The sequence below is a fragment of the Fistularia commersonii genome, chromosome 11 (genome assembly GCF_037954325.1).
Source record: "Fistularia commersonii isolate RoL2024-O1a breed Wild chromosome 11, RoL_Fcom_v1.0, whole genome shotgun sequence".
NCBI classification, from domain to species: Eukaryota; Metazoa; Chordata; class Actinopteri; order Syngnathiformes; family Fistulariidae; genus Fistularia; species Fistularia commersonii.
Window position 1 is genome coordinate 11,977,699 of NC_141294.1, and position 20,650 is coordinate 11,998,348.

General features: G+C 40.4%; 2 protein-coding genes across 3 annotated transcripts; both read left to right on the plus strand.

Moving 5' to 3' along the window:
• Positions 1-1,022: 1,022 nt before the first annotated feature.
• Positions 1,023-6,600, plus strand: utp18 (UTP18 small subunit processome component). The gene is made up of 13 exons (XM_086155881.1): positions 1,023-1,372; positions 2,189-2,331; positions 2,466-2,561; positions 2,644-2,711; positions 2,796-2,893; positions 3,542-3,667; positions 3,758-3,932; positions 4,037-4,137; positions 4,501-4,591; positions 5,078-5,201; positions 5,498-5,672; positions 5,746-5,888; positions 6,181-6,600. Exons 1-13 carry the CDS (start codon positions 1,163-1,165, stop codon positions 6,203-6,205), a joined length of 1,575 nt encoding a protein of 524 aa, XP_086012007.1. The 5' UTR covers positions 1,023-1,162; the 3' UTR covers positions 6,206-6,600.
• Positions 6,601-7,442: 842 nt separating this feature from the next.
• btr30 (bloodthirsty-related gene family, member 30) lies at positions 7,443-20,121 on the plus strand. Of its 2 annotated transcripts, none has more exons than XM_086154958.1 (13): positions 7,443-7,469; positions 9,725-9,880; positions 12,895-13,335; positions 13,659-13,763; positions 13,841-13,936; positions 14,620-14,853; positions 16,470-16,641; positions 17,366-17,455; positions 17,551-17,577; positions 17,663-17,689; positions 17,999-18,174; positions 18,260-18,415; positions 19,410-20,121. In XM_086154958.1, the coding sequence occupies exons 2-13, from the start codon at positions 9,764-9,766 to the stop codon at positions 19,602-19,604; spliced, it is 1,836 nt and encodes a 611-aa protein (XP_086011084.1). In that variant the 5' UTR covers positions 7,443-7,469; positions 9,725-9,763; the 3' UTR covers positions 19,605-20,121. The 2 variants fall into 2 exon arrangements, with proteins under 2 accessions (XP_086011084.1, XP_086011085.1); XM_086154959.1 differs by lacking the exon at positions 7,443-7,469 and adding an exon at positions 9,285-9,403.
• Positions 20,122-20,650: the final 529 nt, after the last annotated feature.

Here is a 20,650-nt window from a genome sequence, read left to right on the forward strand (position 1 = left end):
GTGTGTGCGTGTATGTGTGTGTATTTGTGTATGTGTGTGCGTGTAAATTTCCTTGTGTGTGTGTGTGTGTGCGTGTATGTGTGTGTATTTGTGTATGTGTGTGCGTGTGTATTTCCTTGTGTATGTGTGTGTGTGTATTTGTGTATGTGTGTGTGTGTATGTGTGTGTATTTGTATGTGTGTGCGTGTATATTTCCTTGTGTATCTGTGTGTGTGTATTTGTGTATGTGTGTATGTGTGTATGTGTATGTGTGTGTACGTGTGTGTGTATTTGTATGTGCGTGTGTATATATTTCCTTGTGTGTATGTGTGTGTACGTGTGTGTGTATTTGTATGTGTGTCTGTGTGTATATATTTCCTTGTGTGTATGTGCGTATTTGTATGTGTGTGTACGTGTGTGTGTATTTGTATGTGTGTCTGTGTATATTTCCTTGTGTGTATTTGTGTATTTGTGTGTTTGTGTGTGTGTGTGTGTGTGTCTGTGTGTTTGTCTGTGTGTGTGTGTTGTTCGTGTGTGTGCGTGTGTGTGTCTGTGTGTGTGTGTGTGTGTGTGTGTGTGTGTGTGTGTGTGTGTGAGCAAGGAAGGGAGAGAAAATATTTTGTATAAATTTATATGAAATATATTTCTGCAATTTTAATACATATACCACTGATGCCGGGACATGCTCATTAAAATAAATAAACTTTGTAATTGTTGTAGTTGGTCTTTTATTTTATGTTTTGTACTCAAAATTTCAAAAAGTCGACCCCCTACCCTGCTTGTAATAGTACAGCCTTAAACACGCCCCTCTCCAGTGTTGAGGATTCCTTTATCTGGACCAGCAGCTGTGAGGGGTCCTGCGGTAGTTTGTGGCGGAGCAGAGCAGGAGTGGTGGGAAGGAGCGTGAAATGGAAACAAGTTGGCCAGAGTTTGAGTTGCGAGCTAATTCGGCACTAGATGGCGCTCACGAGTTACGGCACGCGTCTTTTTGATACCAAAGAAGAACACAAAAAAGTGGGAGGGGCCAGTTTCCCGGAAGTGTGTGACGTCACTTCCTCCGAAACATTTCTCGCCACATGTGTTTGCTATAGTTAGCTGCAGTGTGCGCAAGCAAGCATCGGTTTTCTTGACTTTTATGGTTTAGTGGCTCAGTTCAACAGACTCTGCAGAGACGTTGGCCGACATGACGGACATTAGCCAGCACCCGCGAAGGAAGGAGAAAGCGAAAAGTCCAAAGAAACCACGATCAATCGAGCCTTACACGGCCGAGGAGAAGATGCGGCGAAGAAACATCAACAAAATGTCAATCCTGGGTGAAAGTGATCTTCGGGCTAAAGCGTTGGAAAAGCTAGTGTTCGGCGCCGAGGATGAGCTTCTAGAAAAACTGGCCGAGGTAAAGTCTTGCCAATCGACAATAAGCAGGAAGGATCTCCCGAACATCTCAAATGTGCTTGTACATCCGACGGACTGATTCCCGATCCTCCGTCCTTGTCACTCCCATAGAAAAAGTAATGTTTATCTCTGCTACCTCAAGCTTCCCCCTCTGTTTCTTCCTCACTGTCTCTAAACCATTCATCGGTGCTGGTCTCACCACCATCTTGTTCACCTCTCCTTTCAATCCGACTGATACCTCTCCTTCACACCTTACACTTTTCTTCGCCCGAGTTGTCCATGTCTTAAGTTTTGGAATGGTAAATAATACTGTCATCATACTCTTGCTTTCAGTGTATTCACTTCTCACCAATTCCAAATACAATTGAACATTACCCTTTTTATTGCTTCACTGTTCAGTTCTTGTACTACTGAACATGAAGTTTTTCTTAACCTTTAACGGGTAAATACATGAAAACAATTAAAAAAGAAAGCAGGTCTAATCTTCCTAACTTGACTTTTTTCTACCTTGAAGGGGAACGTGACTGTCAGACATACAGCAGTTATTGTCACTGTATTTTGAGAGTGAGAGGGTTCCTTGCACGTCTAACCCACACTGTCAGAGTACTATCCACAGGATCTGTGACTTCACATTTCATATTGTTTGTGAAGAAATGATCACATCCCAGTTGCTTTGGAGATAATAGCCATTGAACTGCACACGCATTTATTTCTGCAAACATCACATTGAATAGCAAGAGGCACTTGTTACTGATAAACATTCCGTGTCTCTGCTCCAACATGAAATAAATACCAAAAATATTTGATTGACATGTAGCAAGGGGACATGCAGCGATCTGGAGTGCTTTTGGACGACGATGGCAAGTCGGGCCAGTCAGAGGACGAGAGCGACACTGAGCAGCAGCCTCCGCCAGCGAAAAAGCCTGTCTGGGTGGATGAGGATGACGAGCTGGAGGAAGAGTAAGTATGAGACAGAGCCCCCACGCAAAGGACATTGTGCACAATCCCTAGGAGACCAGGTGAATGAGAAGTGTGATCTTGCCTCACACGATACCAACCCAATCCAAAGTTTTTATTGCATGTCACTGTCACAGGGTGGACATGAAGCACCGTTTCCGTAAAAACCTGATGAAAGGAGAGTCGGAGTCAAAAATGACCAAACAGAAACTACAACAGAGGATGAGAGAACAGTAAGTACATACTCACGTGCACTAAACGCTCCTAAACATAAACAAACACACGCGCACCAACGTTATTACTGATACGTTCCAGCTTCCAGAAGTCAATGGGCGGAGCTCCATCATGGGCCAGTAGTAGCAAAAAGAAGAAGATGGTACCAGGTAGATACAAGATTTCTGACTCTCCCTTGTTTAAGGAAAATCATACCAGGTCATTTTGATGTTTATTGTTCTTTTTTTGCACAGAGGATGATGAGGAGGAAGAGGATGAAGATGATGACCTGATGAGGAGAACAGGGACCTTTGTGATGTCCTCAGACAGTCTGTGCAGTGGCATCCTCAGAGTAAGTAACATAATTATCTTGAGGCCTCAATTTGAAATAAGGGATTTCAAAATTAGCCAATGGAATAAAAACGCGAAAAGGTAAAGCAAATGAAAAAGGTTTTATCCAAAAAGTTTCACCTGAAAATAAGTTAGAAGAATAAGCAAATTGACAATTGGCAAGAACTTTTCTTAAAAATTGATGAGAACAAACCTGACAGAGTAGAAAACAAATTAATAAAACTATCAAAATAAATAATTTTAAAAGCATTTACAATTTTGATTGGCCGAGAAATTGTCAGAACAATGAGGGGTAAAGTAACAAAACATGAAATGGACATTCTTGTGTCTTCCAAATTGAAAAATATCCAGGTGAGAAGTTCAACAGGACATGTCTGAAATTTCCCAGTTTAGTATTTAAAAATTTGATACATTTCCCTGTTGCAGATAGGTTACTTTGTGCCACTTACCTCAATGTTTGTTTTTTTAAATTGCTGATACATTTATTGCGATTAAATCACAGCAGAATAAGTCACAATTAACAACCAACCAGTGATTTTTGCCTCATCAGGCACTCTTGCAATGTTAATTTAGCATGCTGAAATGTATAACATAGCCTGTTAAAAGTCCAGCAATTCTGATAAAAAGTTTTCCATGCTTGATTCAACAGATGAAGAAGTGTCTAAATGCTAACAGCGCTCGTCCGTCAGATGGCAGGCTGACCACAGTCCAGTTCCACCCGTCCGCTCAAGTTATTTTGACAGCTGGCCTGGATCATTCGCTATCTCTCTTCCAGGTAGTCAGATATAACGGTGTTCAACATTGTGGGTGTATGTGACACTCCAGGTGTGTTGATGCCGTGGCTTTTGTTTGGATTTTTTCACAGGTGGACGGGAAGATGAACTCTAAGATCCAGAGTATCCACCTAGATAATTTCCCAGTTCACAAAGCTCAGTTCAGCAAAGACGGGGAGACGGTGATCGCCACCGGCCTCAAGAACAAGATGTTCTACATGTACAACATGATCGAGGGCCGAGTCACGCCTGTCCACGCTGTCAGGGGTAAGGCTCGCATTCACCAATTCCATCTCAGAAGTTCAAATAGCCTCGCCATGGCTAATCATGCCTCATCCTTCCGCTGATGGTGTCCACGCATTTGCATCCAGGTCTGCATGAAACCAGAGTGAAGGAGTTCTCGGTGTGTCCTGAGGGGGATTTGCTGTTATTGACAGGGACCAACGGATACCTGCACCTACTTACACTTAAAGTGAGTCTCTCTTTGACTGTCGAGCCTCCAAAAATGGACCTATGGAAAAAAAGATTTGAAGTTTAAACATACATAAAATGGACTGATGTGATGATATTATTTAACTTAATGATAAAGTAATGTTGAGCTTCTTTTCGAGGAATCTTTTGATTTAATTTGCCTTGGACATATGAATACTCCTCCTGCAGCCTTTGCATAAATCCAAACAGATAAAAACTTTCCTGGGTATATAATGGACCCAACTTGGCAAAAAGAGATCAATGGAAAATATAACAATCAAGACATCCACAAAAAATAGCAGGTTGTTTTGGATTGGAAGCGTAGCAATTATATAATGTAGTGTGTGTGTGTGTTTGTTTTCAGACAAAGGAATTAGTCCGTAGTATGAAGATGAACGGTAATGTCTGCAATGTGGCTTTCAGTCCAGATGGTAGCAAGATATTTTCCAACTCAGGTGAGTTCAACTCATGACAAGTTTGTGATCTTCTTCTTTCTCCCTACTTTCGGCTGCTCCCTTCTGGGGTTGCCACAGCTAATATGGCAGTATAATAGCTTACTCTATCTTACCCTATCCTCTTAGACCAACTACTTCACATCTCTTTCACTTCATCCATAATAGCTCTGGTCTTCTTCTAGGCCTTCTGTCTGGTAATTCCAACCTCCTTCTTACCATATTTTCACTATCCCTCCTCTGCACATGCCCAAACCATCTCAGTCTGACTATCTCCAAAACATCTAACATGTGCTGCCCTTCTGATGGACTCACTCCAGATCCTCTCCATCCTCGCCACTCCCAAAGAGAACCTCAACATTTTTGTCTCCTCCAGCTCTTCTTCCTGTCTTTTCCTCAATGCCTCTGTCTCTTGATCAATGCAACTGTCTCTAGACCTCAATAATGTGCCCTCCGCTGTATCTGCATGTTTTTGTGTTGTCCATACAGAGGAAGGCGAAGTATATGTGTGGGATTTGCGCAGCAGCCGTTGCCTTAACAGGTTCTTGGATGACGGTTGTGTGAGAGGAACGTCTATCGCAGCATCCCAGAATGGGCAGTACCTTGCTTGTGGGTAAGACACGACCCATCAGTTCAGATCTACTCACAGCCTTTTGGCTTCAAAGCCTAAAATAGAGGCTATATATAAATAAAACTTTTTACATTTTAACATAAACTCAAAAGGACAGGCCATCCTTCCTGGCATAAGTTTCATAAATGGACAATGAAATGAATGCACAGGGAGCTGTATTTTAAAACCAAAGCCATTTTTTTTTATAGGTTAGTCCGTAAGTCATTGGGATTTTAATCAATTCTTTTTCTAAATGGTGGTGAAACGATGTGGGAATTTCAATCTGTCCTCTGTTCCAGGTCCCAGGCAGGAGTGGTCAACATTTATTCCCAGGCGGCATGCCAAAGCTTGTCTAATCCCAAGCCTCTCAAAGCCGTGATGAACCTTCTGACTCCGGCCACGTCGATGACCTTCAACCCCGCCTCAGAGATTCTGGCAATCGCCTCCCGGGCTGAGGATGAGGCAGTACGGCTGGTGAGGTGGATGAGAATATTGCACGCGACAAGGATATCGCCGATGATACTAATGGCATTGTCATCTCTCTCAGGTTCACTTGCCCAGCCTCACGGTCTTCTCCAACTTCCCTGTCTCAAAGAGGAAGGTCATTTATCGAGCTTCCTGCCTCGACTTTTCCCCCCACAGTGGTTTCTTCTCGGTGGCTAACAACAAGGGACATGCCCCCCTCTACAGGTCAGACTGCCTCACGCATTTCCTTGATGGCCTCGAGTAATTGATCAAATAGTTTCATCTCCCTTTTCAATTCTTCCACTTACAAAGAATTTACAACTAGTCTAACTAGTCTGAAAATATTCAGATAATATCTTGCTATTTTTAGGTGAATTACTTATTTTTAAGATAATAATTCATCCGGTAATAATTTTTTAAATATGTCATTTTCTCTTTTTCTCTCAAGAGTTTCTGACACTAAAGATAAAATGGATTTTTCCTACTATACTAAATGTGTGTGTGTGTGTGTGTTCAGGTTGCTTCATTACAAGAGCTTCTGAATAGGACAAGAATAGACAAGATGACACCTCCCGATGCCTCTGCACTCTGTCAGAACTGCTCTTGGAATAAAAAGGAACATCCGTATCATCCCCTGAATGCCAACGTCAACCAGAAAAACACCCATGGGTTTTTGTGTTGCCACTGGACAGAATCACAGAAAGCAGGCTTGCTTGCTATGAGAATTTATTGACTTCACAGATAATGTTTGGACAAAAACAGGCAGCCGTGTGAGGTATGACAACCAAACGATGGACACGTTCACTTTGGGGATTCAAAAGAAGTCCCTGCGACGTCTGCAGAGATGCCAGATCTGGGCCTGTTTTTTTTTGTTTTTTTTTCCTCTGCTTCTTATGTCCTTTCTGTTCAAATAAATCAATTCAAAGTGCGAGTATGATTTCTAGTAATTTTCATTAATTTTCGCAAAACATGTGGGAAATAAATTAAATGTGGGCAGATGAATGTGCATCAGTCACACATTGTCTAGTACAGCACAGCCATGGGACACTGATCTAACAAAAAGTTTTTGGGATAAGCATAAGATGAATAGAAGGGGATTCATTTTTAGTTTTTGCAACTAGTCAAAATGAAAAGGGTAAGTAACACTTGGATAGACATGAAATGTCAGTAATGCCTCTGTGCCCAATCATCCATGGAAAAATATCTTTTGTTTTTAAAGTGAGCTGACATTTCTAGTGACTGTCTCAGGAAGTTTTGTGAATGGAAGCCTAGAAGGCAATGTCTCAAATGACGTACTTCATAACTTTCCTGGAGTTTTGACTCAACAAAATGCAAAGTATCAAAAAAATATTTCTCTTTCAATTTTCAACACTTAATAGTATGTTCTATATATATATCATGTAATGTAGGGTCATTTAGATTTTTGAAAACAGTCAGTGAACCCTGGACTGTTGGCTCTTAACCACAGTTTGAAAGTACATCTATCACCTTAAAATCCTGATAATCTCATGTAAAAAATACCTGTTAGTATAAACCCGGAAAAGAGGTACTGTGTTCTGCTATATTAGACTACCGGTAACCTGTTTCCAGTTCTATTGCTATGCTAAGCTATGCTAAACGTCCATTCTTGCCACCTCTTTCAAGCAGTTGTCAAATAAGATGGCAACTCCAGCAGGTCTCTCCAGGTCAAAGCGAGAATGTGCTCCGTCTTGTCAGTCTTCTCTGTCTATGCCCCCTTTCTGACATCACAAACTACCAGAAACCAGAGTTTCCGGCTGAGTCAGAGACACACGGACAGGTAGGAAGGTAAGAAATTCTCAAACTGCTTAACTCTGACGATCTGAAATGGAATATGTTTTCACTACATTTTAGAATTTAATTTCCACAATAATACAAATCTTAACACATTAGTTTTCCCATGTTGTCTTGTTTCTATACATTTGAGTTTTAAACCTGCTAAAATGTGGGAGGAGAAGATGACATTGCTTACCGTAGACTGGCAAAACAAATTTGGCCTTATCATTTGATTTTGAAAATGTGACCAACTTCATTTTCTGAATTCTTAGTAAACTGCAGAAGTGATTTTGCACCACAGCGATACTTATATAGAGAAGTACTTTGGTTGGCATTCACTTTAAAATCTGAAAATTCATCAAGACAAGGAAACAGCCTTTTCTTCACTTTCATTTTTTTTTTTTGTCTAATTTTTTATCATCTGTTTGCTTGTTTGCATTAGGCCACCCTTTAACAATCAAATGTGTATTTTTTCATTTATGAATTATTTTTAAGGTAAGAAGTTCATTATTTAATTAGGCAGAAAAACATAATGAAAAGGTGAAGAATAACTGAAGAAATCTGCAAGGATGCCAAGTAAACAGTGGCGCCATACTTAGAAGTACAATCTACATTGTCAAATGACTCATTTCTCATAATCTGTCATTTTTTACTTGTTTCAAACAGGTTTTCATTTACAATCATATATTTTATTTGTATTGCTTTTTTGCATGGTCCTAGGGTATACGTGTGCGAGTTTGGTAAGTGTTCTTGGTTTATTTTGGTTTTTGTTCATTTGTTTAGTGCTAAAATAGCAATTCTTTATTTTCAGAAATAGTGTCAGCCAAAAATGACACAAGGATTAGTGTGACATTTGAATTTAGCCCCATGAAAATTGCTCAGAATTTCATATATATATTCTCAATGTGTCACATCAACATCATAGTACAATGGGCTTTTGGGCGTCGATCATCCCAAAAATTGCCACATCTTTCTATTACATTTTGTATTAAATTAGAGAAAGTTCAACCTTCCAACGCAGGTACAAGACAACTAAACGACTGTCCCTCTATTGAGATAATATAGGGATGATATATCCTCCTCACAGCCTCTCCTCATCAGTCAGTGACCTTAATTAAGTCTCTGAGGATTCAGAACACGCTTTCTAGGGCTGAGGTCAGAGGTCACATCCGGTATGTTAAACTACGTGGAAGAGGGTGATTCCCACACAACCTCAAGGATTATCCACTCCCCGATTGTGCAATGTTACACCAAAAGGACAGTTCAAGTTCACCCCTCAAAATTGAAAACATTTTGTTTCCCCTTCTCTGGGGTGTTTATATATTGACCAATCACAATTATTTTAATACAAGTAATAAGTGAAAGGACTTTTTTTAGTGGATCTCGTAGCAGAATCCTGTGGTTCTGGTTATATGTATATATTCATGTGTATTTTTATTCATAGCTACATCACCTGGCTGTTTTATTCACTCACCATCTGGCCAAAATCACCTCTGTTCCCTGTTTGTTTAACTAAGAAAACTGTCAAATCTTTGCAAGAACAATAATCAGCCAATCAAGAGCTTGAATGGTTGTGCGAGCCCCACCCCTCACTCCATTTTCACACACCTGCTCAAGAACTGTAGAGAGTTCTTCTGTCAAAGACTTGAACTGCTGCCTGCCGTGCCAGTGAGCCCACAGCTAGAGACGCATGCGCCCAGGACTCACCTTTCTGCCTCCTGCCTTCTTTCCATTTGACTGGAATGTTGTTGGACTACTTCCTCCTTTTGTTCAACTTACTTGAAGTGAACACCGTCGCGCTGTCCGTTTTATTTTTGTTGTTTTTTTAACTTTTAATCACCTGAAATTTTTGTGATTTTTTTTTTTTTTTTTTTTTTGATAATGAATGAATTTTCAGATATTTTTATCTGTTAATTTTTTTAACTCAATTTTTTCAGCTAATTTCTGTAAGTGTTTTTTTATGTACTCTTGGCAGTTGGCAAATAGCTCACATGTATCCCAAATTATACTGAAATGTATTTTCAGATCAAAATGGTGATGATGAGTCTGATTTCTTGTATGTTAATGATCGTTCAAAATATCAGAGGTTCGCGGCAGAGGTGTCGAGGTGAATCCACTTCAGTTGAATTTGGTCAAATTAAAAATGCTATTTTTTTTTTTTTAAGTTTACAATCAAACATGGAATTAAGTCATTATCTCCTGATTTGTGTTCACTTGGTGGTGTTAAGTCCTCTGAAGGTGGCTTTGTCTGTCCTGTGGGTTCTCAGATTCATCTCAGGTCTCATACCCTCTGGAATAGGGTCACAATGGCGGAGGCAGCACCAACACAAGAGCTCCTCTCGGAGCAGGAGCTGACCTGCTCCATCTGTCTGGACCTGTTCAGCGATCCCGTCTCAACACCCTGCGGACACAACTTCTGCCAGGTTCCCCTTATGCCTCTTACACGCCTAAACATGGAAGCCATCTGCCAGAGCAGCTATGACATAACATTCAACAAATATAATTCTCAAATGATTTTAAACATCTTTCTGGTTGTTAGATTTCTTGAAAAAGGCAATATAAATTATTTTCTTCAAATCGTTGACCTTTTTTTTCCTAATTTCTTGTAACTTACTAACTTTACTAACTTCAGACTATTTATTCTTGTAAATTTACTTTTTTTCTTTTCAAGATTTCATATACATACTTATTTCTTTCTGTTTAACTTTTGGGTAGTATGGTGTTGGCAAAATGAAAAAACAAAACGTTTGACACCATTACAACAAAAGAAAACAATACCCATTAAGTTAATCTACACGATGTAAAAGATCCTCCTTTTGACTTTTCCCTTCAGTCCCTTCACAGCGAATCCACCTCCTCCATCTAACTGTATTCTCTGTATCCTCTTCTCTCACACCAACTAACTTCATGTCCTCTGTCACTATATACATAAATCTTCCCTTTGGTCTTCCTCAAGGTTTCCTACCTGGCAGTTCTGACCCTAGCATCCTTCTACCAGTATATTCCCAACCCCTCCTCTACATGGCCGAACCATCTCGGTCTGGCTTCTCTCACCTTATCGGTGAAATAATAGACTGGTGCTGTCCCTCTGATGGACTCATTCCTGATCCTGTCAATCCTCGTCACTCCCAAAGAGAACCTCAACTTCTTCATCTCCACTACCTCCAGCTCTGCCTCCTGTCTTTACCTCAACGCCACTGTCTCTAAACTATACAGCATGGCGGGTCTCAATACTGTTTTGTACACTTTTACTTTCATTCTGGCTGATACTTCTTTATCACACATCACTCCTGACACTTTTCTTCACCTATTTTCAACAATCTTCATTGCTCTGGGATGTTGACCCTTAGTACTTAAAATCCTACCCATTCTTTATCTTCACCTAACTTACTTCTCTGTCACTCCAGACTTCCTCGCATAGTACCGGAGTTCCTCTCTCAGCATCCTGTCATATGTTTTTCCTAGGTCGACAAGGGCACAATGCAGCTCCCTCTGACCTTCTTTGCTTTTCTTCCAGCATTGTTAATGCAAATACTGCATCTGTAAACTACTGCACACAAAATTCTGATTTCTGTTGTCAGTCTAGTTTTCACTCATCTTTCACACAACTTCATTGTATTGTCTTCGAAATGTTCTTTCCTTCTGGCGGCTTCTCTAAGAAAGTCGGTGACTGACAAAGAACGGTCAGGATAGTCTCATATTTATTTTGAGGCCCCAAAATGTACGGGTCTCACAGAGTAAAGAGTAGTCTGCAGGAGTACAAAGAACACACAGTGAGAGTAGGTTTTTATGCATAGAGAGGAGGCACCATCTTGAAGGTCACAATCAGGAGATGTTGGTTCACAGTGGCACAGGACAGGAAGAACACTCCATATATCGACTTCTTTATGAGGTGGCCAGTTAATTAAGCGGCGGACATGGGGCAAATATTTTTCCCATTACAGTATGGGTCATCAACTTGCAAAAGTTGATGACTTGCAAAAATGATCATCACTCTCCTTTTCCATTCCTTAGGCATCTTGTCACTCAGATTCTGTTGAATAATCAATAAAACAGGAACTCTACTGCCGCCTGTCCTAGACATTTCCACACCTTCTCAGGTATATCATCTATTCTAGACCAACTCTCCAGTCTTCATCCTCTTCAATGCTTTCCTCACTTCACCTTAACTAATCTCTGCTACTTCATGATCCATAATAGTTATTTCTTCTACCCATCTCACTAATATTTGTCATTCATCAGCTCTTCAAATTGCTCTTTCTATCTTCCATCAGTCATCTATCACCTGTCAATACATATCCTTCTCTCCATGATTACCTGAACCTTCTGCACGTCCTTCCAATCTCTATCTCTTTGTTTTGCCAACCTATATAAATCATTCACTCCCTCATTACTTTCCAACCTATCACACAAGTCCTCATATGCCCTTTGTTTGGTCTTTGCTTTGTCTACCTTTACCGTATGCTGTATCTCCCTGTACTCCTGTCTGTTCTCTTCAGTCCCCTCATTGTCCCACTTCTTGTCTAACATCTTACTCTGCATTTACTTCTGCACTTTCTCATTCCATCACCAAGTCCCCTGAGCTACTTTCCTTTCAGATGACACAGCAAGTACTCTCCTACCTGTCTCTCTGATCACATTAGCTGGAGTTATCTGGAAGGTCTCCCTGACCACCAAGACCATTTCTCAAACATTCCTCCAACATCTCATCCTCTACTCTATCTTTGTCCGCTTCATCTTTCTTGTCAACAGACTTACCCCATAAACCACCATTGGATACTGTCGGGCTACACTCTCACCTTGCAGTCACTCCTTTCCCTCAGATTACATCATCTATACAAGATGTAGTCTACATGTGAGTCTCTTTTGGAAAAAGAGATTTGTTACAGCCATTTCCATCCTTTTTGTAAACTGCACCACTATCTGCCCCTCTGTGTTCTGACCCTGATACCAAACCTGTCTGTCACTTCTTCATCACCCCTATTGCCTGCACCAATTACCACTCTCTCTCACCCCTGGGGATATTCTGCATCACTTCATATAATTCACTCCAGAAATTCTCAGTCCCAGACTTTGGCCTCTCCTCTTCTCTCTCAGCTTCTACACACACCTTCCTTGTACTTTGACCCACAGTGGGCCAATTTCCACTGGTACCCTGTAGGTTATCAGCACCAGTATGCGATTGTTGTTAAACTGGGCTTCAACCAATCCAGTATGAAAGTCGTAGGTGTGAGTTGCATGTTTGGCTTTGGCACAAGTTTTACACCAGATGCCTTTCATCACACAACAATGAGTATAGGACTTCCTTCTACCGAAGTGACACTTGCATGTCAGAGTAGATCATGAAAGAATTTGACCGCCCAACCTTTCTGCACATGTCTTCTTGGATGCTTTTCTGTCCTTTCCCCCTTATGATTGGCTTGTTGTATACCTGCAGGTATGCATTGGCGGTTACTGGGCATCCAGCACCATCTGCACCTGTCCACTCTGTAAGCGTCAGTTTGACCAGCGTCCTCAACTCAGCATCAACAAAGTCTTCGCACACATTTCCAACCAATACAAACTGGCTCGCTATGGCGTGGTCGAATCGTTCGTTCAGTCCTGGGAAGGCTCTCTGGATGATGGAACATCTGGAGCTCACACAGGAAGTACTGATGCATTTGTGGCTCAGGCAGCAGGGGAAGAGGTGGTGTGGTGTGACATCTGTACAGGAATCAAACAGCCAGCTGTCAGTTCCTGCCTCACCTGCACTGCCTCCTACTGCAGCGAGCACTTGCAACCGCATCACAACACACCCTTCTACGCCAAACACCCACTAATGGACCCCCAAGAGGCCCTGAGGGGTCGAACCTGCTCGATACACCGTCGTTTGATGGAGGTGAGGAGAAGCACATTCCATCCGTCGAGGTTCTCAGTCATCCAGGTCATGGTGAACACTTCTTGTTGTGGAAACTTGAATTTCCTCACTTGAAGACGTTTCAACCCTAATCCGAGAGGCTTCTTCAGTTCTAATGACCTGTGGAGTTAGGTTCAGCAAGGGCGCATACACTAAAATCAAGAGCTGCACTCTCATGTTCAATTCAAGCAAAGCTTCATGTGACTCTTTTATCTAAAATCATGCATTAAATTGCTAACAGTAGATGTGCTGGTCCTCAGTGTAATGGGTAATTTGTTAATCCCTTACCTGTTGTGTGTCCTAAGGTGTTCTGCCGCACATGTCATCAATGTATCTGCGCTATCTGCGTCCTGGGGGATCATCGGACCCACAAAACTGTATCTGTTCAGACGGAGCGACTTAGCAAACAGGTAGCAATTGCTGCTACATTTCCTGTTTGTTCAGACATTTTTAGCCAATCACAGGACTTCTCTCACCCACCTATCAGAAACGTGTTGCAAAAATGGAGCAAGATATCCTGAACCGCATCAAAGAGAAGGAGATCCATGTGAGCGAGCTAAAGACAAAACTGGAAGGAGTCAAGGTCAGACTTCAAAAATCCCGCCACATTTTTAATAGAATCCTAGTATGAACCAAAAGTTAAACCATATTTTATCAGTTTGTATGAAAGCATGGATAAATATTAATGTGACACCACATATAGACAGCTCTGGAACTAAAGGTAGTTGATGAGAGAAAATTAGTTCTTTTTGTCCTTAATCTAATGATTAATCCTAATCTTGTAGTCTCATGAATCTACGTTTTATTAATGTCATTATTTCATCCATTTTTAAAGAAAAGAATAATCTTAACACCCAAATTGCTCATTGGGTATCATTTAGTGGCACTCGTGTGTACTTCTTTTTTTAAGTTTTATTAATTTCTTGCAAACCAATGCCTTTTTTGTGGTAAAATTAAAATCGCAATTTCTTAATGATTTAGTTTCCTTTCCTCTACTAATTTGGCTTGTTCTTTCAAAAAGAGAAAAGACATGAGTCAAACATCAACAAAACATGATTATAAACCCACTAAAAAAATAGCAAATGACCAGAGTCAATTAAATTCACATTGATATATCTTTAAATATTTTATATCATATTAACTTACCATCTTTTGATTTAATATGTTTATATTGCATATTTGAATAAGAGTTCATTGAATTTTTGTTGGAGACCCATGGGCCTCAGTCCCTTGTCTCATGGTGTTAATTTAGTGTTTGTCCATCAGAACTATGCAGAAGGAGAACGAAATGAGGTGGAAGAGCTGCTGAATGAGGCATCCTGCGCTCTGGAGAGGATTCGCTCACAGGTGGTTGGCGGGATCCAAGATCAGCTTGATGCCAGGATGGCAAGGGGAGGTCGGCTCGTGGATCGCCTGGAGATAGAGCTTAGCCAGCTAATGGAGAGGAGGGCCGCCCTGGAGCTCCAGGCGGTTAGCCAGGACCACATTGCCTTCCTACAGGTGAAGCACAGTCTTTGATTTGTCAGACCCACAAACAGATCTTTGATTTTTCAAGGTATCCTTACTGTGGAATGTTCCAAAACCTTATCATGTTTGAAATTTCCACTTTACACATTTCACAGAATGTTGTATTGCATGACGATATTGCAACACATCTGTGATTAATTTTGGAAGTTAATGAAAACATATTTGGTCTTCTATAGGTATGCGGTGGCACAGCAGTTAGTGCTTACACCTCACAGCGGGAAGGCCCTGGTTTGAGTTTGCATGTTCTCCCCATCGCAGTTGGGGTTTCCTCCAAGTTCTCAGCTTTCCTCCCACAATAAATAAAAATGAATAAGCACACTTCTACCAAATAAAGTAGACCTTAATTTGACTAATGTGTGATGAATAGAATGGAAAAAAATATTGGGTAACATTGGGTAGAATAAACTGGAACTGCCAGTATTTGTTTAAAGCAGGTTAAAAGTGGTAAAAATGAAATGGATAGAATAGAATTTTCCTTTTAATCATCCCACAGCCGGGAAATTAAAAACCGACAGGAGAAAGTGGCAAGTGCAAGAAAAGTTATTAAAAGTAGAAAAACTACGAATGAACAATGAATAGTGTTAACAATAACAAATAAATATGTATATATATGATTCACGTCGAATCTCAATCATTCTTAAATACTTAAAAGATTTTTTGGAAAATTCAGAATTTGCTAATCTAAAAAGGTGGAATTTACTTTATTTGCAGATGTGTGTCTGATATTAACAGAAGTGATTCAATACTACTGAGCAGAGCTAATATTCCGCCTAATATGAGTCAACCCAACCAACAATTCGACAAGTTGACAAAGCAACATTGAGGTCAAAGCAACTTTGATCAGCCATTTGAGAACCATTGATGGAAACAAATGATGTAGGACTCCACACTGAGTTTTCTGAATGTTTCTAAAACCATGACAAGTAATTATAAAACCCTATTTCTATACGTCTACCTGGAACATTTACGCAACATAATTTTTTTTGAAATGGGAAACCCAGACGGTATGTTCCTCCAAAACATATTTACATGTCACCAGTACTATATTTGAATAACCTTGAAATTCATTGAATATTCATTCATTATCTATTACACTTATCCTGCGCTCAGGGTTGTTGGAGGGGGCTGGAGTCTATCCCAGCTGCCATTGGGCGGGAGGTGGGTTTTACCCTGGACAGGTCGATCACAGGGCCACATATTGAGACACTCAATCATTTACACGTCTCCAATGAATCTATTTCATGTTTTTGGACTGTTGAGAAAAAATGAAGAATCCACACAAACACAGGACAGGGGAGGTGGCGGGCTTGCAAAACTGGAACTGAACCAGGGACCTTCTTGCTGTGAGCGCTATCCATTCGCCCAATAAGCTGCCTGTTGTTGAATAATGTCCCCTTGATTCTAAACAACAAATCAGTATAGTTCAGGCCATTTCTGATAATGCGGTGGATCTGGTGGATATCGTCCTCGGAAAATGATAGTTACATTATATTCCAACTGGAATCTGTTTGGGGGCTGATTCGTCTTTGACATTATAGTTGAGCACTACTGGGAGCGCTGTCCACAAAGTGCTTTTGGGTTTCTTTCAGAGTTTTGAAGATGCAGCAGCGCCTCCTGAGGACCAACAGCAAAACAACTCAGATGAGGATTTCTCTCTCCACTTCCAGTTGGGGGATGTGAAGAACTCACTGGCTGAGGTGAAGGACAAGATGGATGAAATCACGATGGGGCAGGCTCGCCCCCGTGGTTCAACTGGATCCTGTGAGTCGCTGCAGTTGTGAAGAAAGTATGATAGCATGTTTTATCTGTCTAATGTAAGGATAATGGGGCACATGCATGCGAAGATGGTGGAAAAAAATGCTGAATTCAGCTCTGCACTGGATGAGCAGTGAAAACCACATTCTGTCCGAAACAGCAGTAAGATATATGCAATTCCATCAAGTAATGTATCTCAGATCAATGGTATGGCATTGATTGGCCACGATCTCAGGATTTATACATTAGACTTCACTCCTTCAACAACAAAAAAGAAATAATAATAAATATAAAAATAGTAATTAATTGCAGTGACAAGTAAATGCACATCTGTTAGTTTAAGGTTCATAGAGGACTTGGCAGTCTGGGTACTTTATTAATTTAGAGGCAGCACACAACAAATACGTTATCTGATTTCAGATCAAGGGAGATAATTCTAATGGTATTTTTAATGTTTGCTTATATAATTATTCTGGTTGTAAGCCTGTAGTTATGCACCTAAACCACTATGGAGTACTGATCTGATACAAAAAAGAGATTTGTCTTTCTCTTCGTTGGAGCATATTCTCTTCAATCCAACTCACAATACCGTAATGTTACCAATGATGGCTGCTGATTTACAAGAGGGGTTAAAATCATGGTCTTCTCAAAGCAGAATTCTCCTCAACATGTCATTTTCACCTATGTTCTTCTGTGCTTTGCTGATTCCCTTGAACCTGTGCTCTGTCAGTCTCATCGGGGGATATGATGCTGGCAGAGAGCATGCTCAGTCTGCGAGGAAACGCAGCCAATTTAAAGAAGAGCCAATGGTCCCGGAGGGGTGAGACATCTCCTCATTATCATATCTACTGTCAATATTTTGGAGACAAAGTTAGAGGGGAAAAAATACTAACAGTCTTTCCTGTTCTCCTTAAGATCTGAAAAAGCACAAAACTGTCTCAGGTATGTTTACCCATCTCCATTTTGATTCATAATTCTGTGGCCAAACAGTTATGGACGATGGACGTGATGTACATTTATTTTCCAGGACACAAGAAAGCTCGAGTCTATGTGGGTGAGTCACCCCCTTTTTTAATATGGAGTATGGCAATTCTGGGTGTGACTCACACTATATTTTTTAGTTTAAAGAATATTTTGAGTCAAAAAAGTGATAGTGTTCCTCAATGCAACAGACAGCCATGGTGAGCTAAAGTGCAGCAAATACTGCTGTATTGATTGAAGCTTTCTTTGTACAACACTCAACATTTATTCCTGTTCACTGTGTAAATGAATAACATAGTGTCGTTCTTCTTTTAGATTATAGTTTTAGCCTCTCAATTACTCACGTCTGATTTATCTGAGTTCCTGTCAACATTGCTTCCAGAGGATGTGACGCTGAATCCAGTGACAGCATATCCCTTCCTGATCCTATCGGACGATCGGAAACAAGTGAAAAGAGGAGAGAAGCTACAGTTCTACAGGAACAGTCAACATCGATACGATGTTTGGTCCTGTGTCCTGACTAAGGAGGGCTTCAACTCAGGACGTCACTATTGGGAGGTCAGAGAACAACCCACAAGCACATGGAAACAACAGAAAGAAAAGCGACGGTATTCACCGAAAATCTCTGTATTTTTTTCTGCAGGTGCTTGTTGGCGAGAGCAAGGACTGGAAGCTTGGAGTAGTCAGTGAGTCGGCTCAGAGAAAGGGCCTGTTCGACATAAGCCCTTCAAATGGATATTACGCCATCTGGTGGAGTGGCAGCCAGCTCCGGGCACTCACCTCCCCGCCACTTATAAAGGTACAGTGACAGTCAAGCCATGAGGAGCCCTGTTTTTTTTTTTGTTTTGTTTTTTTTTTGACATAAATTCTAATTTTAAATGCATAAAATTGCACAGAGGTGAATTATAGCAAGATGATAAACTATATGATATTAAACAGTCATTTTTGTGGAAAAAAAAAAAAAAAAACTATATTGGAGATACATTAGAATTTGAGTGGGCCCAAGATAACTCGTTTTGAAACATTCTGAGCAAGCCATTGTTTTACCTCCAAGACCGAAATGTCCCCTTCAGAGACTCGTTACTTCTAAAATCGAGGTGTGCTTAATATTTTAGCATAATTTTGTTTAAAAAATAAACTCCAGCTTCCTCCCAGGGTCCAATAACATACAGCTGTTGAATTGTCTGTAGGTAAAGCATCTCTATATAGTATGTGGCAGGCGAAGAACTCGTGACCCTAACCCTGTGTGCAGCATATGCAGGGTAGACAAAATAATCAATGAATTTTGAAAGATATTAAAGAACACAAAACACAATAAATATTTTGTGTTTACTTGCCATATTGCTTGTTAGCCAATCACAATGCAGATATTATGTCATTATATCTACTCTGGGCCTGCTGAGGGTGCCTCAATTGAAAAGAAAGAGGTGGACTTCCCAAATTAGTGTTACATTCACTGCTCTGCATCACTTTCACTTCCGCTGTTGAGATGAGTTGCAAAACTTGATTGTGATTGGAGGTGTTCACCACGCTCAGATTTGACTCTGAAAGTCTGATAGCGCACATAAAGGTTTTGAAACTTATGATACACTAAATATGGTTTACTTGTGATTGGTTTTGAATTCTTATTTTAGAGACAGGCAGATAAATCCCCATAACAGTATCATTCATTTCAAACATTATAGGGTGTATGAGCACAAAAATATATTTTTGAGCGGATATGACCCTCCAATATCTTTTTGATGTCTTGAATTTTTATTCATAAAATGACTTGTGTTTATGATGGTGTGCAGGTAAAGGTGCCCCCGAAGCTGCGTCAGGTGGGCATATTCCTGGATGTGGAAGAGGGTCAGGTGTCCTTTTACAATGTCAAGTCTGGCTCTGAGATTTATAGTTTTCACAGCCAGTCCGAGTTCACAGAGCGCATGTTCCCGTTGCTGGGCACCGGTGACAAGGAGGTGCCATTGATTCTTCATACCATGCAGTAGCACATGGTCTGAGGGTTTTGGATTTTGATTTTGGAGGTTGAAATTGGGCAGTTTATATTATAGATCATCAGAATTCACCGCGATAAGATGCATTGAATTAATTGGATTCAGTGGTTTGGAAGTAATAATGGATTTTCTTAAATTTGATCATATTTTGAACAAAAATGGATATGAAAGCACTTTTGTAAACATGCTAATGGATAAGAGGAATCATGTAAGTCAGCCGGATACCACATGTCATGGTGATATGGAGAACGCAAATGATGACATCAGATGATGAGATACATTGCCAGGATGTTGATAGTGTTTTGTTTTTAATTTGTGTGAGGGTCTGCCAAAAATGTTACAGCTTTCTGAGTGCTGTGATCAGAGGTCTTTCATAAGCAAAACAAATTTCAATAAAATAATCAGATATATATGTCATTTTAATAAGATTAAGAATTCCCCACCTTGTGAAAACAAAAAAATTCAAATTTTCTGATATTTTTTGTGAAAATATTAAAAGCCTTATTTATGGACTTTTGGTGTGTTGTTTTTTTTTGTTTTGTATTGTTCATTACTCAAACAATGCAGACCCCTAAATAGTTGGATCCTATTTTTCACAAAAAAAAATTATAAATACACCTGATGTCTGACTTTTATATTTGCTATTGCTGATATTTGCAAGATCCAGTATGCACAGGACAAGATATTGGAATCCCTTGTGCCAGGGATATTTTCTCCTCAACCAGAGCTACCAGCTTCCCCTTTCTGCTGCCTCTGACAGTTCTTCAACAAACACCTCCTCCTGCTCTAGAAGAGGAGGAAAACAACAACAAATGAAGAACATCATAATACCGCATGTTTGCTGGTGTTTCCGAGAAACTCCGAAGGATTTTCAAGAACACCATATTCCGGTACATTTCAAACCTCACAAATACCCAGGGCGAAAAAACTGATGCACCCCAAGGACATACCACCCAGACACAAGATAATGTTGTGTATGCTGTCACGTGCACAAGGATTTTGATGACGTCTACATTGCAGACGAAACAACCTCTGCACAA

Excerpts from the sequence above, each read along its gene's own strand:
- btr30 (XM_086154958.1), top strand. The coding sequence starts at position 9,764 with ATGGCGGAGGCAGCACCAACACAAGAGCTCCTCTCGGAGCAGGAGCTG. Across the intron at positions 9,881-12,894 it reads GCGGACACAACTTCTGCCAG|GTATGCATTGGCGGTTACTG; the intron begins GTTCCCCTTATG and ends GTATACCTGCAG. Across the intron at positions 13,764-13,840 it reads CGGAGCGACTTAGCAAACAG|AAACGTGTTGCAAAAATGGA; the intron begins GTAGCAATTGCT and ends CCCACCTATCAG.
- utp18 (XM_086155881.1), top strand. The coding sequence starts at position 1,163 with ATGACGGACATTAGCCAGCACCCGCGAAGGAAGGAGAAAGCGAAAAGT. Across the intron at positions 3,668-3,757 it reads ATTCGCTATCTCTCTTCCAG|GTGGACGGGAAGATGAACTC; the intron begins GTAGTCAGATAT and ends ATTTTTTCACAG. Across the intron at positions 4,592-5,077 it reads CAAGATATTTTCCAACTCAG|AGGAAGGCGAAGTATATGTG; the intron begins GTGAGTTCAACT and ends TTGTCCATACAG.